Source organism: Hyaena hyaena, unplaced genomic scaffold (genome assembly GCF_003009895.1).
Source record: "Hyaena hyaena isolate Hyena2069 unplaced genomic scaffold, ASM300989v1 scaffold_127, whole genome shotgun sequence".
In the NCBI taxonomy this organism is placed as follows: domain Eukaryota; kingdom Metazoa; phylum Chordata; class Mammalia; order Carnivora; family Hyaenidae; genus Hyaena; species Hyaena hyaena.
In genome coordinates, this window is record NW_024080758.1 from 1,188,052 (window position 1) to 1,205,465 (window position 17,414).

The 17,414-nt window shown below is 46.1% G+C and overlaps 1 protein-coding gene across 1 annotated transcript; it reads left to right on the forward strand.

Annotated features, from left to right (window-relative positions):
* The first annotated feature begins 4,432 nt into the window (after positions 1–4,432).
* ZBTB18 (zinc finger and BTB domain containing 18) lies at positions 4,433–13,294 on the forward strand. The gene is made up of 2 exons (XM_039237486.1): positions 4,433–4,500; positions 9,493–13,294. The coding sequence occupies exon 2, from the start codon at positions 9,507–9,509 to the stop codon at positions 11,073–11,075; it is 1,569 nt and encodes a 522-aa protein (XP_039093417.1). The 5' UTR covers positions 4,433–4,500; positions 9,493–9,506; the 3' UTR covers positions 11,076–13,294.
* The last annotated feature ends 4,120 nt before the right edge of the window (positions 13,295–17,414 follow it).

A 17,414-nucleotide genomic window follows, 5' to 3' on the forward strand; every position in this document is an offset into this window, starting at 1 on the left:
TCTACTCAGGATCTCTCATCAAGAGTTTAGGAAAACATTATTTCTGTCTTCAGGGCTGAGAATCAGGATGAATGATCTCTTACTTATGGCTTATCAGAGTTAAGGAATTCAGTAAATAGATTCAAGTATTATAGAATTTATAACCCAGGGAATGATTTGGTATATAACGTGTTTTGCAGGATTATAAACATATATTTTTAAAAACCGTGCTTTAGGAAATATGCTCCCTGTTCATGTCATCATTGCAGTGTGTGTTCCAACAATTTGTTCATTTCCTTTTTTTTTTTTTTTTTTTTTTTTTTTTTTATTAATTTTTTTTCTGTGTTTCTTTTTCTTTTTTACCTTTTGGCCATTTCAACCTGTTCATTTCTAAAAGCTGAAAGAGAATGAGAGAGGGNTTAGGAAATATGCTCCCTGTTCATGTCATCATTGCAGTGTGTGTTCCAACAATTTGTTCATTTTGTTCATTTCCTTTTTTTTTTTTTTTTTTTTTACTAATGTCTCAGCTGTGTTTCTGTGTCTCTTTTACCTTTAGGCCATTTCAACCTGTTCATTTCTAAAAGCTGAAAGAGAATGAGAGAGGGAGAATCTAAAAAAGTTAATAGAATTTTATGTGTGCTGTGACATTGAAAGAATCTGGGCTTAATAGAAGCTTTAACACATTTTAGAGTATGCTCCTTAGTATACTTTCCCTCTCCAGATTCAAAATCAGGTTAGCCTCTACCCACATTTTGTTATATTCCATAGTTATCATATGTAAAATATTGCACTTTGGGAATATCTGGTCTTTCATTATTAATGCTTGCCTCCCTAACTTTTTAAGGAAAAAAACCACAATTGGACATGAAGTTTATAAAAATTTAACACTCAAAACTTAATTGCATGAGACAACTTTTTCAATATGACCTATTGCACAAAGAGTAACAAAGATGCTGATTTTTATTTCCAGAGATTTGACCTGTGGTTTGCATTTAAAAGTCAGACCTTCATTTTATGGAGTTGCCCATCAAATTAAGTTTTATTTGGTCTGTCAACATTTTATAGTGTTAAATTGCTATTTTTGGAAATCCATGTATTATTAAAACAGCATAAAACTTGTTCTCTGGCAAGAAATGTAACCATGAATGGTTAGATGGCTTTGTATCATTTTTCATTTCAGGACTCACATAAAAGTACGCATTAATTGGAACTATGCAGGGTTGGGGGGTTTTCAGAAGAAAGCAATGGAACATTCTGGTAATGGTTGAGAAACTGTAGTTTTTGCACTTATTTTTTTTCTCACTGTGACAGAGGGGAAAAATTTTTGGCTTTCAAACTCTGTCAAGTAGCTTTTTATCTTGGTAATTTGCTAAGCCTCTTGGGTAGAGGTAAACAGATCCCACTTTTAGGAGCTTACTTGAGGGGACTATTTGATTCTGACTTAAGACTGGATCCTAATGGGCACCCAGTAAAAAGTGCAGTCATTCTGTATTGGGATACCTCTGTCATCAATCTTGCTTTACTTAGAATTTGTATGCTGATGATTTTCCAAAGATGATTAAAAGTATCACTTTCATAGTAAGTTTATGATACTTTAAAATACAGTCAGTAAAAAACAATTTTTTGATGTAAAAAAAGAGGCAGAGAAAATACAACCTCACCAGGGACCAGGGATAATGACGGTTGTAACAACCGAATATTAAATTTAGCTCTGACACTCATATTCTATTATATTGTTATTTAGCCTGTCTGTTGTTTCAGATACTCACACATTACACCATCTCTTTCCCAGCTAAATTTAAACCCCAGGAAGGACAGAACTTGTCTCATGCTTTTTTGTTGTCTTTCATCTCATCAGAGTGCCTTTCTTGAACACAATAAATACTCCAGATATGTGTTCATTGATTCTGACAATGTATGAATATTCTATGCATTTTCATAAATTTATAAAATCTTTTACATAATTGAGAGACGACATACTTGCTTCTTTAAATATCCATTTGATCTATATTTTCTGGCTACCCTACTCAGCCCTCAAAATGAATTCTAGTAATGGCCGTTAGATCTAGATAACAATGCTCACAACTTTTGATGCCTCAATGTGTCAGCCCCACCTCGTCCCCTCCCATCTCTACTTTTAGATAGGTAGTAAAACCTTTTGTTATAGCTGTGAATTTGCTCTATATGCCACAGAACTGAGTTTCTAAGCTTTTGGTGGATAGTATGTTCTAATTTACTCTTGAATTCATTATTTAATATCCTGACACTATTACATCTACTCATCCAGATATCTGTTACTTTCCTTATTTTTAAGTTCAAAATAGATGAAAAACAGCTTTGAGAAGGCAAACATTTCTTTTTCCTTTTTCTTCCCTGAACTTGTTGGCAAAGCGTGTGCTCCTTTCCACTTCATATATATAGATAGTATATATATGGTATATTTCATCCATCAAGAACATTTACAAATCCCCTAACTTGAAACAAGTCAAACTGAAATTGGGCCTTGTTAGCAACAGATTAAAAGAGGTGGAAATTCACCAGAAGCACACATTAAGACTTATTTCACGTTCTGAAAAAAACCCAGTTATCACAGGATGGCCTTGGCCTCAGTGCTCAATCCCGAGGGCAGTATGAAAAAGTTGAGGAAAGGGCAGACACCATGGCTACCGTTCCTAACAGGACATCCCAACCGTTTTTCAGTTCCAGGCAACCTACTTGCTCCTGTTTTTACGTCGTCAGTAATTCAACATGTCTGATTTGCCCACACAACACTTCCAACTTCGTTTACCCATTTGACCTGTAACAAAATGAAAGCGCATTTTGCCCAGTTGAAAGGTCTCCTGGCAGGTTGGTTAACAACAGGCTCGCCAGTCCCGCTTCAGTTAGCAAAGAATAAACACATTTCACTTGACAATTACTAGTGCACTGACTTCCTCGCGGTGCAGTTTTCTATCTTACGTTCTCAGACCCTTTTTTGACTTGCTGCTCAACTCTTTACTTGTGATCCCCGCTTCCTCAACCAGATTTCCAGTTTCTTGAGAAGTTTCTACATTTCTTCGTGGCCATGATGAACCCAATTTACTTGTAAAGAAGAGCGATCGGGGGGGGAAAAAAAAGTTCATTTGAAGGGAGGGCAAGTCGAGCCTCTTCCCCCGGTAGGTGAACGTTGTGGCTCGGTACGTGTCAATTAAGGAATCAGGCTAGGGCTCCCACAACTACCAATTTTACTGTGATTCTGGGCAATGTGGCCACGTGGGAGTGTGCACTCGCGGCAACGCGGGTGCCCTGGGGCTGCAGGGCGCCGCCGGCGGCCGGACCTGCCCCCCGCGCGGCCGCGTCCCCTGCGCCCCGCCGCGTACCTGGGGAGCGGGCGCGGCCGCGGCGGGCCTCGGCCCGGCTCCCAGCGCCTGGGGCGGGGGCGAGGACCGGGCGGCGGCGCCCGCGGCGCGGGGAGCACCGGGCGCCGCCGCAGGCCGGGCTCCAGCCCTCGGCGTCCCCGGGGACCCTGCGTCCAAAGGAAAGCCGCGCACGTCGGCGCGGACCGGCTGCACTAGGTTTAAAAGTGTATTTATGGTGGTCACGGTGCACGCGGAAAAGCTCGCTCCGCACCCCCAGGGCGCGCGAGGCCTCGGAGCCCGGAGACAAGCCCCTCCCAGCGCAGCTGTCGCCGCCGCCCGCGGGCTCCTTTCACTTTCTCACGGCCAAGTCACCCAGAGGGGCGCCGCTGCCGCCACCGCCGCTGCGCCCGAGGGTTCCGCCCCGCGCCGCCTCGCTGCCGGCCCCCGCCCGCCCGGGCCCCGCCCACTCCGACAGCTTCTGCCCGCGATTGGCGCGCGCGAGCGGCAGCTCCAGCTCGCCTGTCCCATTGGCTAGAGCCCCGTGTCAGTCCGACGGCTGCCCGCCACTCCCTCCGCCCTCCTGCAAAGTCGCCCTCCTATTGGAGAAGATTGCGCGCTGGGGGCGGGCAGGGAGCGCCGGTCCAGCCGCTTACGGTCAATCGCAGAGGCCCCAAGCCGGGAGGGAGGGAGGCTGGGGGAGGAGCGGGGCGGGCCGAGGCTGGGCGGGGGGAACATCTGGCCGGCGCCGCCGCGTGCGTGCGTGGTGCGTCCTCCCGCCCCCCTCCCCTCCCCCTCCCCCGCCCGCCCCCCCGCCCCCCGCCCCCTCCCCCCCCGGCCGGCGGCTCCGCGCTCGCTCCCTCGCTCGCTCCCTCGCTGTGTCTGGCAGGCTGCGGCCGCCGCTGGGCTGCTGCCATGGGGAGCCGTTGAGAGTGGGGCCCTCTTCGCTCCGCCGCGCTCCTCCGGCTGCCAGCGGGGGTGGGCGGGAGGGAGGGAGGGGGCAGGGGGGAGCGGGCGACGGAGCCGGGATTGGGGGTCGGGGGGGCCGGGAGGGAGGGGGGCAAGAGGAGGAGGAAGCCCACCAAGTCCGGCGGCGGCGGCGGCGGCGGCGGCGGCGGCCGGGAGGAGGAGGAGGAGGAGGCGGAGGACGCGGCGGCGGGGACGCGGTGACTTAGGGCCGCTCCGTGTGAGTCCCGGCGCCCGCCCCGGCCCCTGACCCGGCGCCCCCTCGGCGCGCGGCCCCCTGGCGGGCGGGGGGCGCCAGCTGTGCGGCCCCGGCCGGCGGGCCCGGGGCGGGCGGGGGGCGGGCCGGGCCGGGGGCGCCCCCGCGAGTGGAGTTAGTTTGTGTGCTTGGAGCGGCTGGGGCGGCGGGGGGCGGCGCAGCTGCGGGAGGCCGGGCGCGGGGACGGGGCCGCCGCAGCTGCGGGGTCGGGCGGGGTGCGGGCCCGCCGGCTCCGCGCCCCCCCCCCCGCCACCCCCGGCCGGTGCAGCTGCGGCGCGGGGCGGGCTCCCGGCCGGTGCAGCTGCGGCGGCGCCTCCCGGGTGCGGAGGGCGGCGGGCGGGGGGAGGGGGGCCTGGGAGCCGCCGCAGCTGCAGCGGCGCCCGGGACGGCCGCGGCTCCGGGGGCCGGTGCAGCTGCAGTGGCGCCCGCGGGGGGGCGGGGGCGGGGGGAGGGGCCCCTCCCGGGCCGGTGCAGTTGCCGGGAGGCCCCGGGGGCTCGCGCGCCGCGGCGTCGGGGAAGCGGCGGCGGCCACCCTCCTCCCGCGGGCTGCTTCTTACGACTTTTCTTTTGTTGTTGCCGTGACCCGGGTCTGTTTTCTCGTCTGTTGTTGAAGGTGTTTTCCTGCTGCACCGGCTCTGCGCCCTCCTCCTCCTTCCCTGTGGTTTAACCTTCCTCTTTCCGCGTGTGTTTTATGCACGGCCAACTATGTGGACATTTGCATTTCTCCCCCCCCCCGCACCCTCGCCCCCACCTCTTGGAAAAACAAAAACCCGACCTCACCAAACCTCCCTGGACCCCGCGGTAGCAAGACGTGAAGGGGTTGATTTGTGGGGTGGGAGTCGCTGGCCCTTTGCGGTGCTTGGGACTCATTAAACTGTCACTCACCCCCCACCCCACTGGGTAAATGGGGTGATTAATGTCTGATATATTGGAATGGGGCGAGGGCATTCGTGGAGGAGAGGTTGTGCGGCTGAGAAGGAATCTAGCTGCGACCGGTGCCCCCTGGAAGCGGCGTTCGTCCTTCTGTCATTCCCTGCGAAGTTAGAGAAAGTTAGGCTGGTGACTTTGGCAGAGCGAGAAGGACAGGACGTGGGGTGTTGTTACTCTTTAACTCTGCCGCGGTTTCCTAATGAGAACGGAGTGCAGAGCGCCAGGCAGGGCCGCGCCTCAGGCCTTCTCTGCCCCTCACCCTCCCCGGAGTCCGTGGACATGTGTCTCACATTCACAGATGTCGCAGCACCTTGCAGGGCACCCGTCGGCCCGGCCCGGGTGGCCTTACTCTTTCATCAGCCGGTAGCAAAGAGCCACAGACTCTAGCTAAAAAGTTCCCAAACTCACTCGACCTGCTCCCCACCCCCCCCACCTCCTTTCTGAAAGGTTTCCTTGTGATCATGAAACATTACAGAGTGACCCAAAAAGACATTGTTATGGGACACAGATCAAGGGGAAGACAGAGTTCTGCATTTTCTGAGCCGGGAGGCGGATCAGATAGGCAGGTGCAGCGTTCACGTGAAGCGGCAGTACCGAGTTGTGTCCGTTTATTAATTGGTCTCATGGAACCGAAGTACTTTCCAGGATTTCAGAAAGTGCAGTTTCACCTTGTTGATACCGAGACTTGAAATTTGCATGAACCGGCAAGTGTGAGAAATTGCACGAGAGGGTAGCTGGAGATAAACAGTTAAATAAGAGTGGAAGAAGAAGGTGAAGGTAGAGTCCTGCAGCCTTCTGAGACACGTATGCCATGATCTCGGCAGGGCGGAAAAAAAAAAATGAAAGTATCGTAATAATGTTGAAATGGGACTGGAGATGTCAATTGGGTTGGTTTAAAAATATCCCTAAGCTGCCTTTGAAACTAAACGTTGGAGTTGAATAAAAGTGAATCTGGATTTCCTGAATAGCACCGTGGCTTGAGTGTGCTGTCAGTATGTAAGCCAGTCCACCAACTTAAGACAGAAGTGTTGCTATTCCATAAATACAGTAGAACTCCATATGCTGAGTTTTTCAATTTCTTCTGTTAGAAAGTTTGGGGGGGGGGGAAAGGGAGACTTTGAAGTATTTTGTTTATACTAACAGAAGAGAAAAGTTCTCCTAAGAAAAAGCTGGTAGCAGGAGTGTAGAGGAGCAGCATATGGCATTAAAAGGAGCACAGCTGGAGGTAGCATTTCCATCTGAACATGATGTCAGAGCAGCTGACAGCCTGCCATCCCTCAGCCTTTTATTCTAACACACAGACAGGGAGCTAGTGTGTGCGGATCTGTGGTGGAGAAGGTATCTCGTTCCTCTCTAACATCATCTCCACTTTGCATCTGTCTCTCTTAGTCTGCTTTTTTTCCACCGATGTAACAGACCTGGAGCCAGCGAGACTCAGAGGAAAGGACTTAATCAGGTTTATGTGTCCTAAAGGTAGGAGTAGCAAGAGATTAGATCGAGCCTATTTCTGTTTTGGTGTTCTGTTTATTTAATTAAAAAAAATCACATTACTTTTCTAACCCAGTTTAGGAATAATATATGAAATCGAGGATTAAGTGAACATCTTGTTGGAGTTGGAAGTCTTGGGCTCGTTTAGTTTTCATTTTCATCCCTTTTGCTCGAGCAAGTAAATAACTTTTATGCACAGAAATATTTCAAGTTTTGAAATGTTAAGGAAGGCATTGAAATGTTGCTGTTTGAGATCACTTTGGATTAGAATGCTTTTTTTTTTTTTCTGTTGTTCACTGCTGTTTAGACTCCTTTTGCTTTTGGGGGGTAGTCGGGGGAGAGAAATAGTAAACTGTCTGGAATCCAGCATTCAAACTTATATGAGCAGATTATTCTAGTTAAGAAGCTAGATTGTTGTGTAATTAATTCCACTGTGAAACTTTATTCTTCAAAACATTCAGCCAGCGCTACTGAAACATACAGCTGTAAGTGCTTTTGAAACCGAAGGTTTTTTTTAAAAAGGGGGGAGAAAAAAAAAACTTTTGTCCCCAGGAGAATAGTTTGACTGGTTTCCTCATTTCTCTTTCAAATATATATTTAAGAGATCTTTTATTTCAGCATAACAATAATTATTTGCAGGAGTTTTTGTGTTAGCGACTAATTTAGAACTTGTAGATTTGAGCTGCCTGAATTGGCCAGACAGCTGTAATCGCACCCCTCCATTCTTAATCTCTTTATCTGGGCAGCAGCTGCCATATGGCCACAGTCAGCTGGGTCAGATGTTTATAAGCTTCCTTCTTCGTCCCTCTCTGTCCTCAGCCTCCTAATTTGATCACGGCTACCTTGTGAGCTGCCCTCCAATCTTTATTTTTAGCCCTCTCAAGGATTAGGATTGATGTTAGCTGTGGAGCACTTAAAGTGATTGTATTGTAAATCTTGGTTTATTCTAGCAGGGGCGTGGGGCGGAACGTATTTGGGGGCTAGGATGAAAGTTTCAGCCCATCTTGGGCAAAGTGTAGAAAAAGCAGGGAGGTAATTTCTGACTGTTAAGTTACCACGCATCCGTTCCCCAAATGCACTTTCTGGGCTGCTTGGTGTGGAACCTTGCTTCTGGTCACAGGAAAGGGGAAGTCGGGTTTTCTTGATGATGATGATGATTCTTCTTCTTCTTCTTCTTCTTCTTCTTCTTCTTCTTCTTCTTCTTCTTCAAGGAGTTGAATTTTGCAGTTGAATTTTGACCCTTTGTACATCCTCGCGTTTGCTCCCCCTCTATTTCACCCCCCTCCACCAGAAAACAAGGGCGCTGGTGCATATTTGAAAGAATAGAAGCTAGTGGGAGAACAAAATATATCAAGTTTTGTTGAAACAAAGTATTTTCTGTTGAATGAGGTAAGGCAGAGTCAGAAAAAAATAGTTTCTCTTTTTCTAGCAAGGCTTTTTTTTTTTTTTTTTTTTTTTTTTTTTGCTTGTTTTTTTTTTTTTTTTTTTTTTTTTTTTTTTTTTTTTTTTTTGCTTGGGGGGAGGATGTTGAACCTGTAAAGCTTTGGAGTTGCATTTGAATACAATACGCTTTTATTTAAAAGTCTGAAATCATTTTAATATGGAATTCATTTGCTCTGCAATGGATCAAAGTTTAGGTGAGAATTTTCAGAGTTAAGGGAAGCACTTCTGGTTCCCTCCTATCCTAGCTGTAGAGATTTTTACAAAGAAATACTACTTCTTTTTTCCTCCATTCACTTAAAAAATATTTGGATTTGTTCATAGTAAAGATGATCTTTTCCATCTGTCGGTGTAGTTCTTTCTGATCTCGTGCTCGTGTGCTCTACCTGCAAATCCTAAGGCATTAACATCTGTTTTTATACACAGGGCTTTTGTTGCTGTAACACTCTGACTTTAAAAGTGAGTTGTTTGCTAATTTCTGGGCTAATTATGCGATTTCATTTTTTCCCCTTGATTCAGCCAGTGTGTGTGTGTGTGTGTGTGTGTGTGTTAAAATCGTGCCTTCTAAGCGCAGTCATGTAATCAAAAAAGTAGTGAAATAAAAAGGATGGTTGAACAAGTTTTCTGAATCTTCCAGAATGTGTTTGGGACTCCTCTTTGTTCGTTCTCCGAGCTGTTGTGGGTTTCGTAGGACGTGATTTGATGAGTAGGTTCACTTCTCCTGAAAGAGCTGTGAATTCTCATTCTCAGTAAGAGCCTGTAGTGAATCGAAGGCTTTTAAAACTTGCCCGAAAGTTCCGGGAAGGTGGGGATGCACTGGGGACTGTTTGGCTGGGGTAAGGAAGTTGGGAAAGGGTACTTTTTTTTTCTTTCTTCTTCTCGCCCTCGGGTTTGGTGCGTGTGCTCTGGTCGTCCTTGGGTCAGGAGCCTGATTAAAATGCAGGGATGGGCACCTCGGGCGGCCCAAGCCCCAAATCACTGTCATTATCTTCTTCTCCTCCTTTTTTTTTTTTTTTTCTTTTTTTCTGGTACGGGGCCCCCCGAGCGGCGGCAAGTTGTTCCCAGGCAGGCTCTCACGACGACTGTGTCTCTCCCCAGGTTATGAAGACAGCATGGAGTTCCCGGACCACAGTAGACATTTGCTGCAGTGTCTGAGCGAGCAGCGGCACCAGGGCTTCCTTTGTGACTGCACCGTCCTGGTGGGAGATGCCCAGTTCCGCGCGCACCGAGCTGTGCTGGCTTCGTGCAGCATGTACTTCCACCTCTTTTACAAGGACCAGCTGGACAAAAGGGACATTGTTCATCTGAACAGCGACATTGTGACGGCCCCGGCTTTCGCGCTCCTGCTTGAATTCATGTACGAAGGGAAACTCCAGTTCAAAGACTTGCCCATTGAGGACGTGCTCGCAGCTGCCAGTTACCTCCACATGTACGACATCGTCAAAGTGTGCAAGAAGAAGCTGAAGGAGAAGGCCTCCACCGAGGCGGACAGCACCAAGAAGGAGGAGGACGCGTCCAGCTGCTCGGACAAGGTCGAGAGCCTGTCGGACGGCAGCAGCCACGTGGCGGGCGACCTGCCCAGCGACGAGGACGACGGCGAGGACGACAAGCTGCCCCTCCTGCCCGGCAAAAGGGACTTGGCGGCCGAGCCGGGCACCATGTGGATGCGCCTGCCCTCGGACTCGGCGGGGCTGCCCGCGGCCGGCGGGGACGCGGAGCCGCACCACGCGGCCGCCGGCAAGACCGTGGCCAGCCCCTGCAGCTCCGCAGAGTCTTTGTCGCAGAGGTCTGTGGCCTCCGTGAGGGGCTCGGCGGATGTTGACTGTGTGCTGGACCTGTCTGTCAAGTCCGGCCTGTCAGGAGTTGAAAATCTGAACAGCTCTTATTTCTCTTCACAGGACGTGCTGAGAAGCAACCTGGTGCAGGTGAAGGTGGAGAAAGAGGCTCCGTGTGAGGAGGGCGAGGTGGGCGCTAGTGACTATGACATGGAGCGTAGCGCCGCGAAAGAGAGCGGGGCCGCTAACGCCCGCGGGCCGTACGAGCCGGCGCACCTGGCCCCGCTGCGCGAGGACTCGGTGTTGAGGGAGCTGGAGCGCGACGACAAGGCCAGCGACGACGAGATGCTGAGCCCGGAGCACGAGCGCGGCCCGGCCGAGGCGGCCGTGGACGGCGGCCTGCTGCCCTACGTGTCCAACATCCTGAGCCCGGCCGGCCAGATCTTCATGTGCCCGCTGTGCAACAAGGTCTTCCCGAGCCCGCACATCCTGCAGATCCACCTGAGCACGCACTTCCGCGAGCAGGACGGGCTGCGCGGCAAGCCGGCCGCCGACGTCAACGTGCCCACGTGCTCGCTCTGCGGCAAGACCTTCTCGTGCATGTACACGCTCAAGCGCCACGAGCGGACCCACTCGGGCGAGAAGCCCTACACGTGCACGCAGTGCGGCAAGAGCTTCCAGTACTCGCACAACCTGAGCCGCCACGCGGTGGTGCACACGCGCGAGAAGCCGCACGCCTGCAAGTGGTGCGAGCGCAGGTTCACGCAGTCGGGGGACCTGTACAGACACATCCGCAAGTTCCACTGTGAGTTGGTGAACTCCTTGTCTGTCAAAAGCGAGGCCCTGAGCCTGCCCGCGGTCAGAGACTGGACCTTAGAAGATAGCTCCCAAGAACTCTGGAAATGATTTTCTATGTCTCCCTCTCCATATAAATAATATATATATCGACACGTACATATATATACATAGATCTCTATCTAGTCGTGGTACGGTCTAAAAGCAGCCTTGTTTCCTGGAACTAAACCGTCGGGGTGTTGACTCGGTTTTGCACTTTAGAGTAGCATGAGACTCTAGCTAACTTAGCATCCTGGGAAAAGAGACTCTGGAGCAAGTCGGAGACCAGAGAGGGCCTTTTCTTTCGCGGGGGGGCAGGGGGAGGAAGCCAATGGGAACCTTTGAAACAGGTCATCCTATCACCAGATGCTTTCACGGGGCTTCATTCTGTCGACACTGCATTGTTTTCGGAGCGCTCGCTCGCTCTCGCGCGCGCTCTCTCTCTCTCTCTCGCTCTCTCTCTCTCTCTCTCTTTTTCCACTTTGTTTTTGTTTTGTTCTGTTCTGTTTCAGAGTAGAGACCCCCTCCAGTTTGATTAGCCTCTACTACATGTCACAAATTGCATGAATCTTTTCCGGCTGTTGGAAACCTGAGTGCTTTTAGACCCAAATTGGGAGATTTCTGAGATGCTGGATTATCTATTTTTAAACAAGCAGTTGACTTAAAACTTTCTGTGGCAACTTCTGGTTTTTCTGACAGCTCCCAGTGAGAGAAATGCGGGAAGTACACTGGGCTCACTGGGACACTGTCTTTGTGAAGGTTTGCTTGGAACGAAAAAGGATATTGCAGCTTCAGCAGTGTTGAACTGTGTGTTGAAAAATGTGAATTACTGTTCTTGTATACTGTAATTGATTACACGGGCCGGGGGGGGTGGGGTGTCAAAGAACTTGACAGGTTGTGTTGATGCTCTTAGTTGAGTCTTGAAAAGTAAATATTAACGCTACAGAAATGCATGAGTTTCAATATATTTTTTGTCTTTGTTTGCATTGTATAACTTTAACGAGTGAGTTTAAAATTATTTAATTTCCTTAGAGAAACAAAATAGCACCGTTTGGGGGGGAAAAAACCTGGTGTTATGAAGAACGTAAATGCACTGTTTTTATTTTTATTTTATATAATTTAAAAATTGACTTTCCCACTGTCTTTAAGTTGAGACTGTTAAGCTGAATAAAAACTTACGCTGCAAATTGATAACTTCGCTACATAACAAGGAAAATATAAATGTTTACAAACGGCTTAAAGATTTGCATGTGCAGTGTGCATTTATAACAGACTCCTGATTGCACAGAACCCATGCCAGCTCAAAGTTTAGGGGTACACATTTACCCGGTTGAGCATTTTTAGAATAACTACTGCACAAATTGACAATAGGTCATTCTCTCTCTCTTTTTTTTTTTTTTTTGTCTCCCCTTTTCTTCTCCCCTTCTCCCTTAACCCTCCCTCCCTCCCCTCCTTCATCGTCCTGCCCCCCACCCCCACCCCAACTCATGAAAAGATTCTATGGACTGAAAAAGCCCGGGGCTGAAAGGACTGGCCTGCCTTGATTGACGGGGGGAAGGTGGGGAAGGGGGTTAGTAGACTATGTGTATGGTGCAGCTGAGGCTGCAGCGGCCCGACGTGGGGTTTGAATGACCAGCACGCAGGGCAAAAGCATTTTGCACAGTGTTTGTTTTCCTGTCTTGCACTTACAAATAAGGTCTATGGGAGTAGCATGGAAAACGTTTGCTGTTTTTCCCTTTTTTTTTTAAATTGCTTTTGTTTAAAATTTGATCGCCTTAACTACTGTAAACATAGCCTATTTTTGTGCTTAAGATACTGAATGGAAAACTCCATTGTGTGTTGCTGGACTGTTTTGGAAATATTTGGTCAAATGTGTGTTAATTTGGCTGTAATGGCATTTAAAGCAAACAAACAAACAAAAAAAGCTGTGAAAATGGCCTTGGAGCATTATCTTTAGTTACTTGAAGAGTTCCTAGTTTTTTTTTTTGTTAAATACAGTTTATGTTAAAATAATTTTTATTAATTTAGAGGAGACAATCAATGTCTGAGAAAACGGACTTTCTTTTGGAATTTCTTTTTGTGGTCATTGTGAGTGATTGCTTTTCCCTTTTATTAGTTTCACATTCTTCCTTCGTTCTAAAACTTAGACTGACATCTAGCTTTGACAATCATAGTATGTTTTATTTTCCTGAGGGGGGAATAACTTATAATGCTGTTTAGTTTTGTACTATTGGTGTGTTGGTGAATTTTTAAACTGTGTGCTAACTGCAATAAATTATATGAACTGAGAATTTCGTGTGTGTTCTTTTCATTGTGTTGATGTACCCCGTAGATTCTAAGTGCGCATCGTACGTGGCATCCTCGTTTTTAATATCTGTTCTATCCGGGCCGTACGAAGTTGCTAGGATGCCTCATTAATGCAGACGGAGGTGTGCAGGCATCTTGGCTTCCGGGCATTTAAGGTACTAATGCACAGTTTTAAAATGTGACCCGTTTTCTATACCCTACATCAAGGATTGGTGAATCTCCAAAACTTCAAGGGGCAGCATGGGCTTTTCATCATACAGCCTGTAACAGGTGTTCAGCCATACACACCACGTCGTTCTCATGGGTGATGTTACCCTGAGTCAGCGGCCCAACCTACCCTTCCGTGTTCTGGTGTAAGTGGAAGGTCGAAGGAGACCGAGCGTCTCAATTTGGAAGATTGCTTGGCTAACGACTTGGAAGTCTAGGCAATCAAATTAGCAGACATTCGATCATTCGAGATTGGCTCCACCAGTCCTTTCTGTTGCTGGGAGAGCTCTGAAGTTCCCAACTTTGAGTTCTCGGAGTTTTGCTTTGAAAATGCAATTACGAGATCTCGGGGCCCTAATGTCTGTGATCGTCCGGACTTCGTGATGGTCTGCTCGGGTGCATCAGGGTGAGAAACCCTGCTGGTGAATGAACAGAGCACCTAGGGCCCCGGACAGCACCATAGAATTGTCACATTTGGTCCTAAGTGGGCGCAGGGCGGGCACAGACCTGAGAGAGTTTTTTGCAAACCCTCGGATCAGTGTCTGCCAGTACTTTCTAACTTTAGAGATGCATATGAAGTTACAGTGTTACATTACTACTGTCCAATAGAATACATTTATAAGGCCTCTAGGAATGGGAATATTCTTAACTTCCATAGAAAAACAGAGCTTGGAAATAGACTCGTGAGCTCCGGATGGCTTTGGATGAGAATCCAAAAAGATTTGTTTTAATCATAGAGCGCAGTCAATAATTTACTATTTGGAATCCCTGCAATTCGTTCTTTTTTTTTTTTCTTTCTTTCTTTCTTTTTTTTTTTGTCAAAGCAGGATTTCTGTTACATGCAACTCACACTTGGTTTTAACCAACCAAATGTTGTTTCATGTGAAAGAGGAATGTACATTTGAGCTCCACAGAATTATTTCTTCAGCAGTTACAAGCTTATTTTTAAAAAGAGCTGGGGGCTGGGAGGGGTGGACAGGGGCACGAGGGGGGCCGATTTTGTGTTTTTTCAGTTCCTGTAGTAGCTGGTCACAGTCCGTCAAAACTTTCTGGAGATGTTGAGAGTTATAATTTAGTTTCCCTGACGAGCATCTAATTTAAACTGAGGAGCATTGTCTTAAACTTAGCTGGATATACTTATAAAAACAATATTTTGACGTGTGATGTAGAAGAAATAACTTCTTAAAAGTTATTTCTTGCAAACCTAGGACAGAATATTAATCACATAAATCACCACGTTTGTTAAGAGAAGTGGAGGAATCAGTAGTTCATTTGCTACATTTAAAAAAAAAGGGAAATTAATTTGTCACGTAATCACATTGGAAACCATTCAAATTGATTCCCCCTTTGACATCTGGCTGATGCCTAAGTATATTTTAACTACACGATTTCGTTTGCTTTTGAAACCATCTGTTTTTTAGGTAGTCAGTCATACCCTACCTAGATCACTGTGGGCCTAGCATTGTGTGCAGGCTGCACCCTAGGGAATATTCCAGAAGTATAAAATGTTAGGGATATTGGTTTTGGATTTCCTTGCTGGTTACTTATGCTGTCAGATGAGTAGGTGAATCAAGTAGAATTTTTCTTTAACAGACTTGTTAAGATTACCTCTAAACAGGTTATTGAGAGCCTAGGAAAAGGTGAACACCATGTTAAAATTACATGATAGTGCACGTTAAAATGGCCGAAATACTCATTTTCCCAGGAAACCCTTTGTTTTGAACTATCATCAAAGAACAGTTGAGTTTTTTTACCCAAAAAGTCACGCTACTTAAAAAATCTTGAGTCTCCCAAGTTTCAACGAAACACAAGCATATAAGAATTAGACTTTACAAACCCCACTGTCGCAGATAAGAATTTTTTTTAAGTCTTAAGGTCTCAAAATTTCCTGTATTGTAGGACTACATTTTATTCCTAGAAAACTTAAAACATTCTTTGGTTTCTAATATAATTGGGGAAACTTTTATACCTCTGGTGAGGAAACTCAGATAATCTTAGATTTCATTTGTAAATGCCAATCTAAATTTTTGTTTAATTGTTTGTTACAATGTTTTAAATTGTTGATACAGTGAATCAAGTAAGTGTGAATTTTGAAATCCAGGGTGGAAGAGCTCAAAGAGCTCAATCCTTTTCCTTAAAGTCATTTGCCCTTAAAATGCTAGAGATCATACCATTTAAAAAATAAAATAATAATTTTATTATTTTTTTAAACAAATAGCTTTTCAGGAGTTTCATTTTGGCTATAGTCCAAGTTTATTACACTGACAAAATTTTGTCCCTTATGTTAACATTTTTCTCCCTTTTGCCTACAGAAACATGGCAAAAATATCTTTGTATGTGATCCTTTGGTCTCAAATGTAGAACTACCTATCTTTTGATTTCAAGTCAATTCAGTTAGATTAGAAAGAAATATGTTTCTAACCTCCCCACTCCTTAGATTTTCTTAATATTGTGAAGGGTTAACTAAAGCAGTCAAAGCTTATTGATGTCATTGGAGGTTTTCAGAAGTAGTCATTTATTTTCACAGACATTTTAGAAATTAAACTTTTAGTATTTTTGCAAACTGATCCCTTAAAAATTATTTCTTTTTGTAATTTCTTGTAAATGAAGCTCAACTCTTTAAATTTAAAACATTGTAACACGAAAAGGTAAGGTCATAGAAGCGAAACAGAAGCTTGAAAAGTTTACCTTCTAAGCCCAAATACCTTACTACACTAAATCGTTCAATTAATTATCCCGGTAACTTGGGCTCAGAGCGTAGATTTTTCTGAAAATAGTCAAGCACTTGAAAGAAATCAGATTTTTGTTGAGAGAGACAAATTTACCAGTCAACTTTTCGGATTCTATTTTAATATTTACTAGTTTGCTATTGATCACACTTGCTACGTTTATGTGAACATGGCATTTTCCTTGGCCGAAGGGTACTTTACGAAACAATTTTTTGAAAACTAAAAATTTCCTTGAATTTCCAGACACTTTCGCCCTCTTTCTAATCTTCGGGAATGGATGTGTAGTTGAGCCTGCTTTTTGCTATAGGAGGCATTCTCTCTGTTTGTTTGGCAAGAGAAGAGTGAAAACCCAATTTGGCTTTAAAATGTGGCACATTAGTCCGTAACAGATTCAGTGAGGATATTTAGAGTGGCTTTGAGAGGCCGTGTGACACCCATAGAGAGTCCCTTCACGGAAATGACTTATTTTACAGTGTGTTATAATCTCTGTAGTTAATCATTAAATCAAGTCGTTTTTTATTAAATGTCAGTATGCATGCTTAATACGACTACACAGGAATTTTAAGAAGTCCTATTGGCCTAAATATTGAAGTTTGCTAAGAGGTAGATTTGTAGTTAATAGGAAGTGGTGTGTGGAAAATGCATCTGAATATTAGGAAACATCGAGAGGGTAGATTAAATCTGGCGTTTCAGTACATAATGCTTCCACCACAGCACTGAACTTGTGGGAATGGCAGAAGTTTATTTATGTGTGCTCTGCCGGGCCCATACTAATTCTGACACGTGACAGTGCGTAATGGAATGCATCTTAACCGTGTATGATTAAAAAATATCTATTACTGAAAATATAAAGAAGGGTATATTTACTTCATTTAAAACAGACTACTCAGTGCAGTATACACTTTACCTTTGAGAGGATTAGGAAAGACTGTAACATTTTTGTGTGTCTAATGCTCTGAAATGGTCTTCGATCAAAGGAAGAAGAACATTTAGGCTTTTCATGGGAATCTCTTACATTTGTTTTAAAAAGCAGACTTAAACTATACATATACCTTTGCTGTGGCCCACTTCCTTGGAACCATATCGTGTAAACAAGCTGTTTGGTAATATTGAAATGCCTCTTTCCTGTTTACTAGACAGAAAACAATGCTTCCTAACGATGTCTATT

Excerpts from the sequence above, each read along its gene's own strand:
- ZBTB18 (XM_039237486.1), top strand. The coding sequence starts at position 9,507 with ATGGAGTTCCCGGACCACAGTAGACATTTGCTGCAGTGTCTGAGCGAG.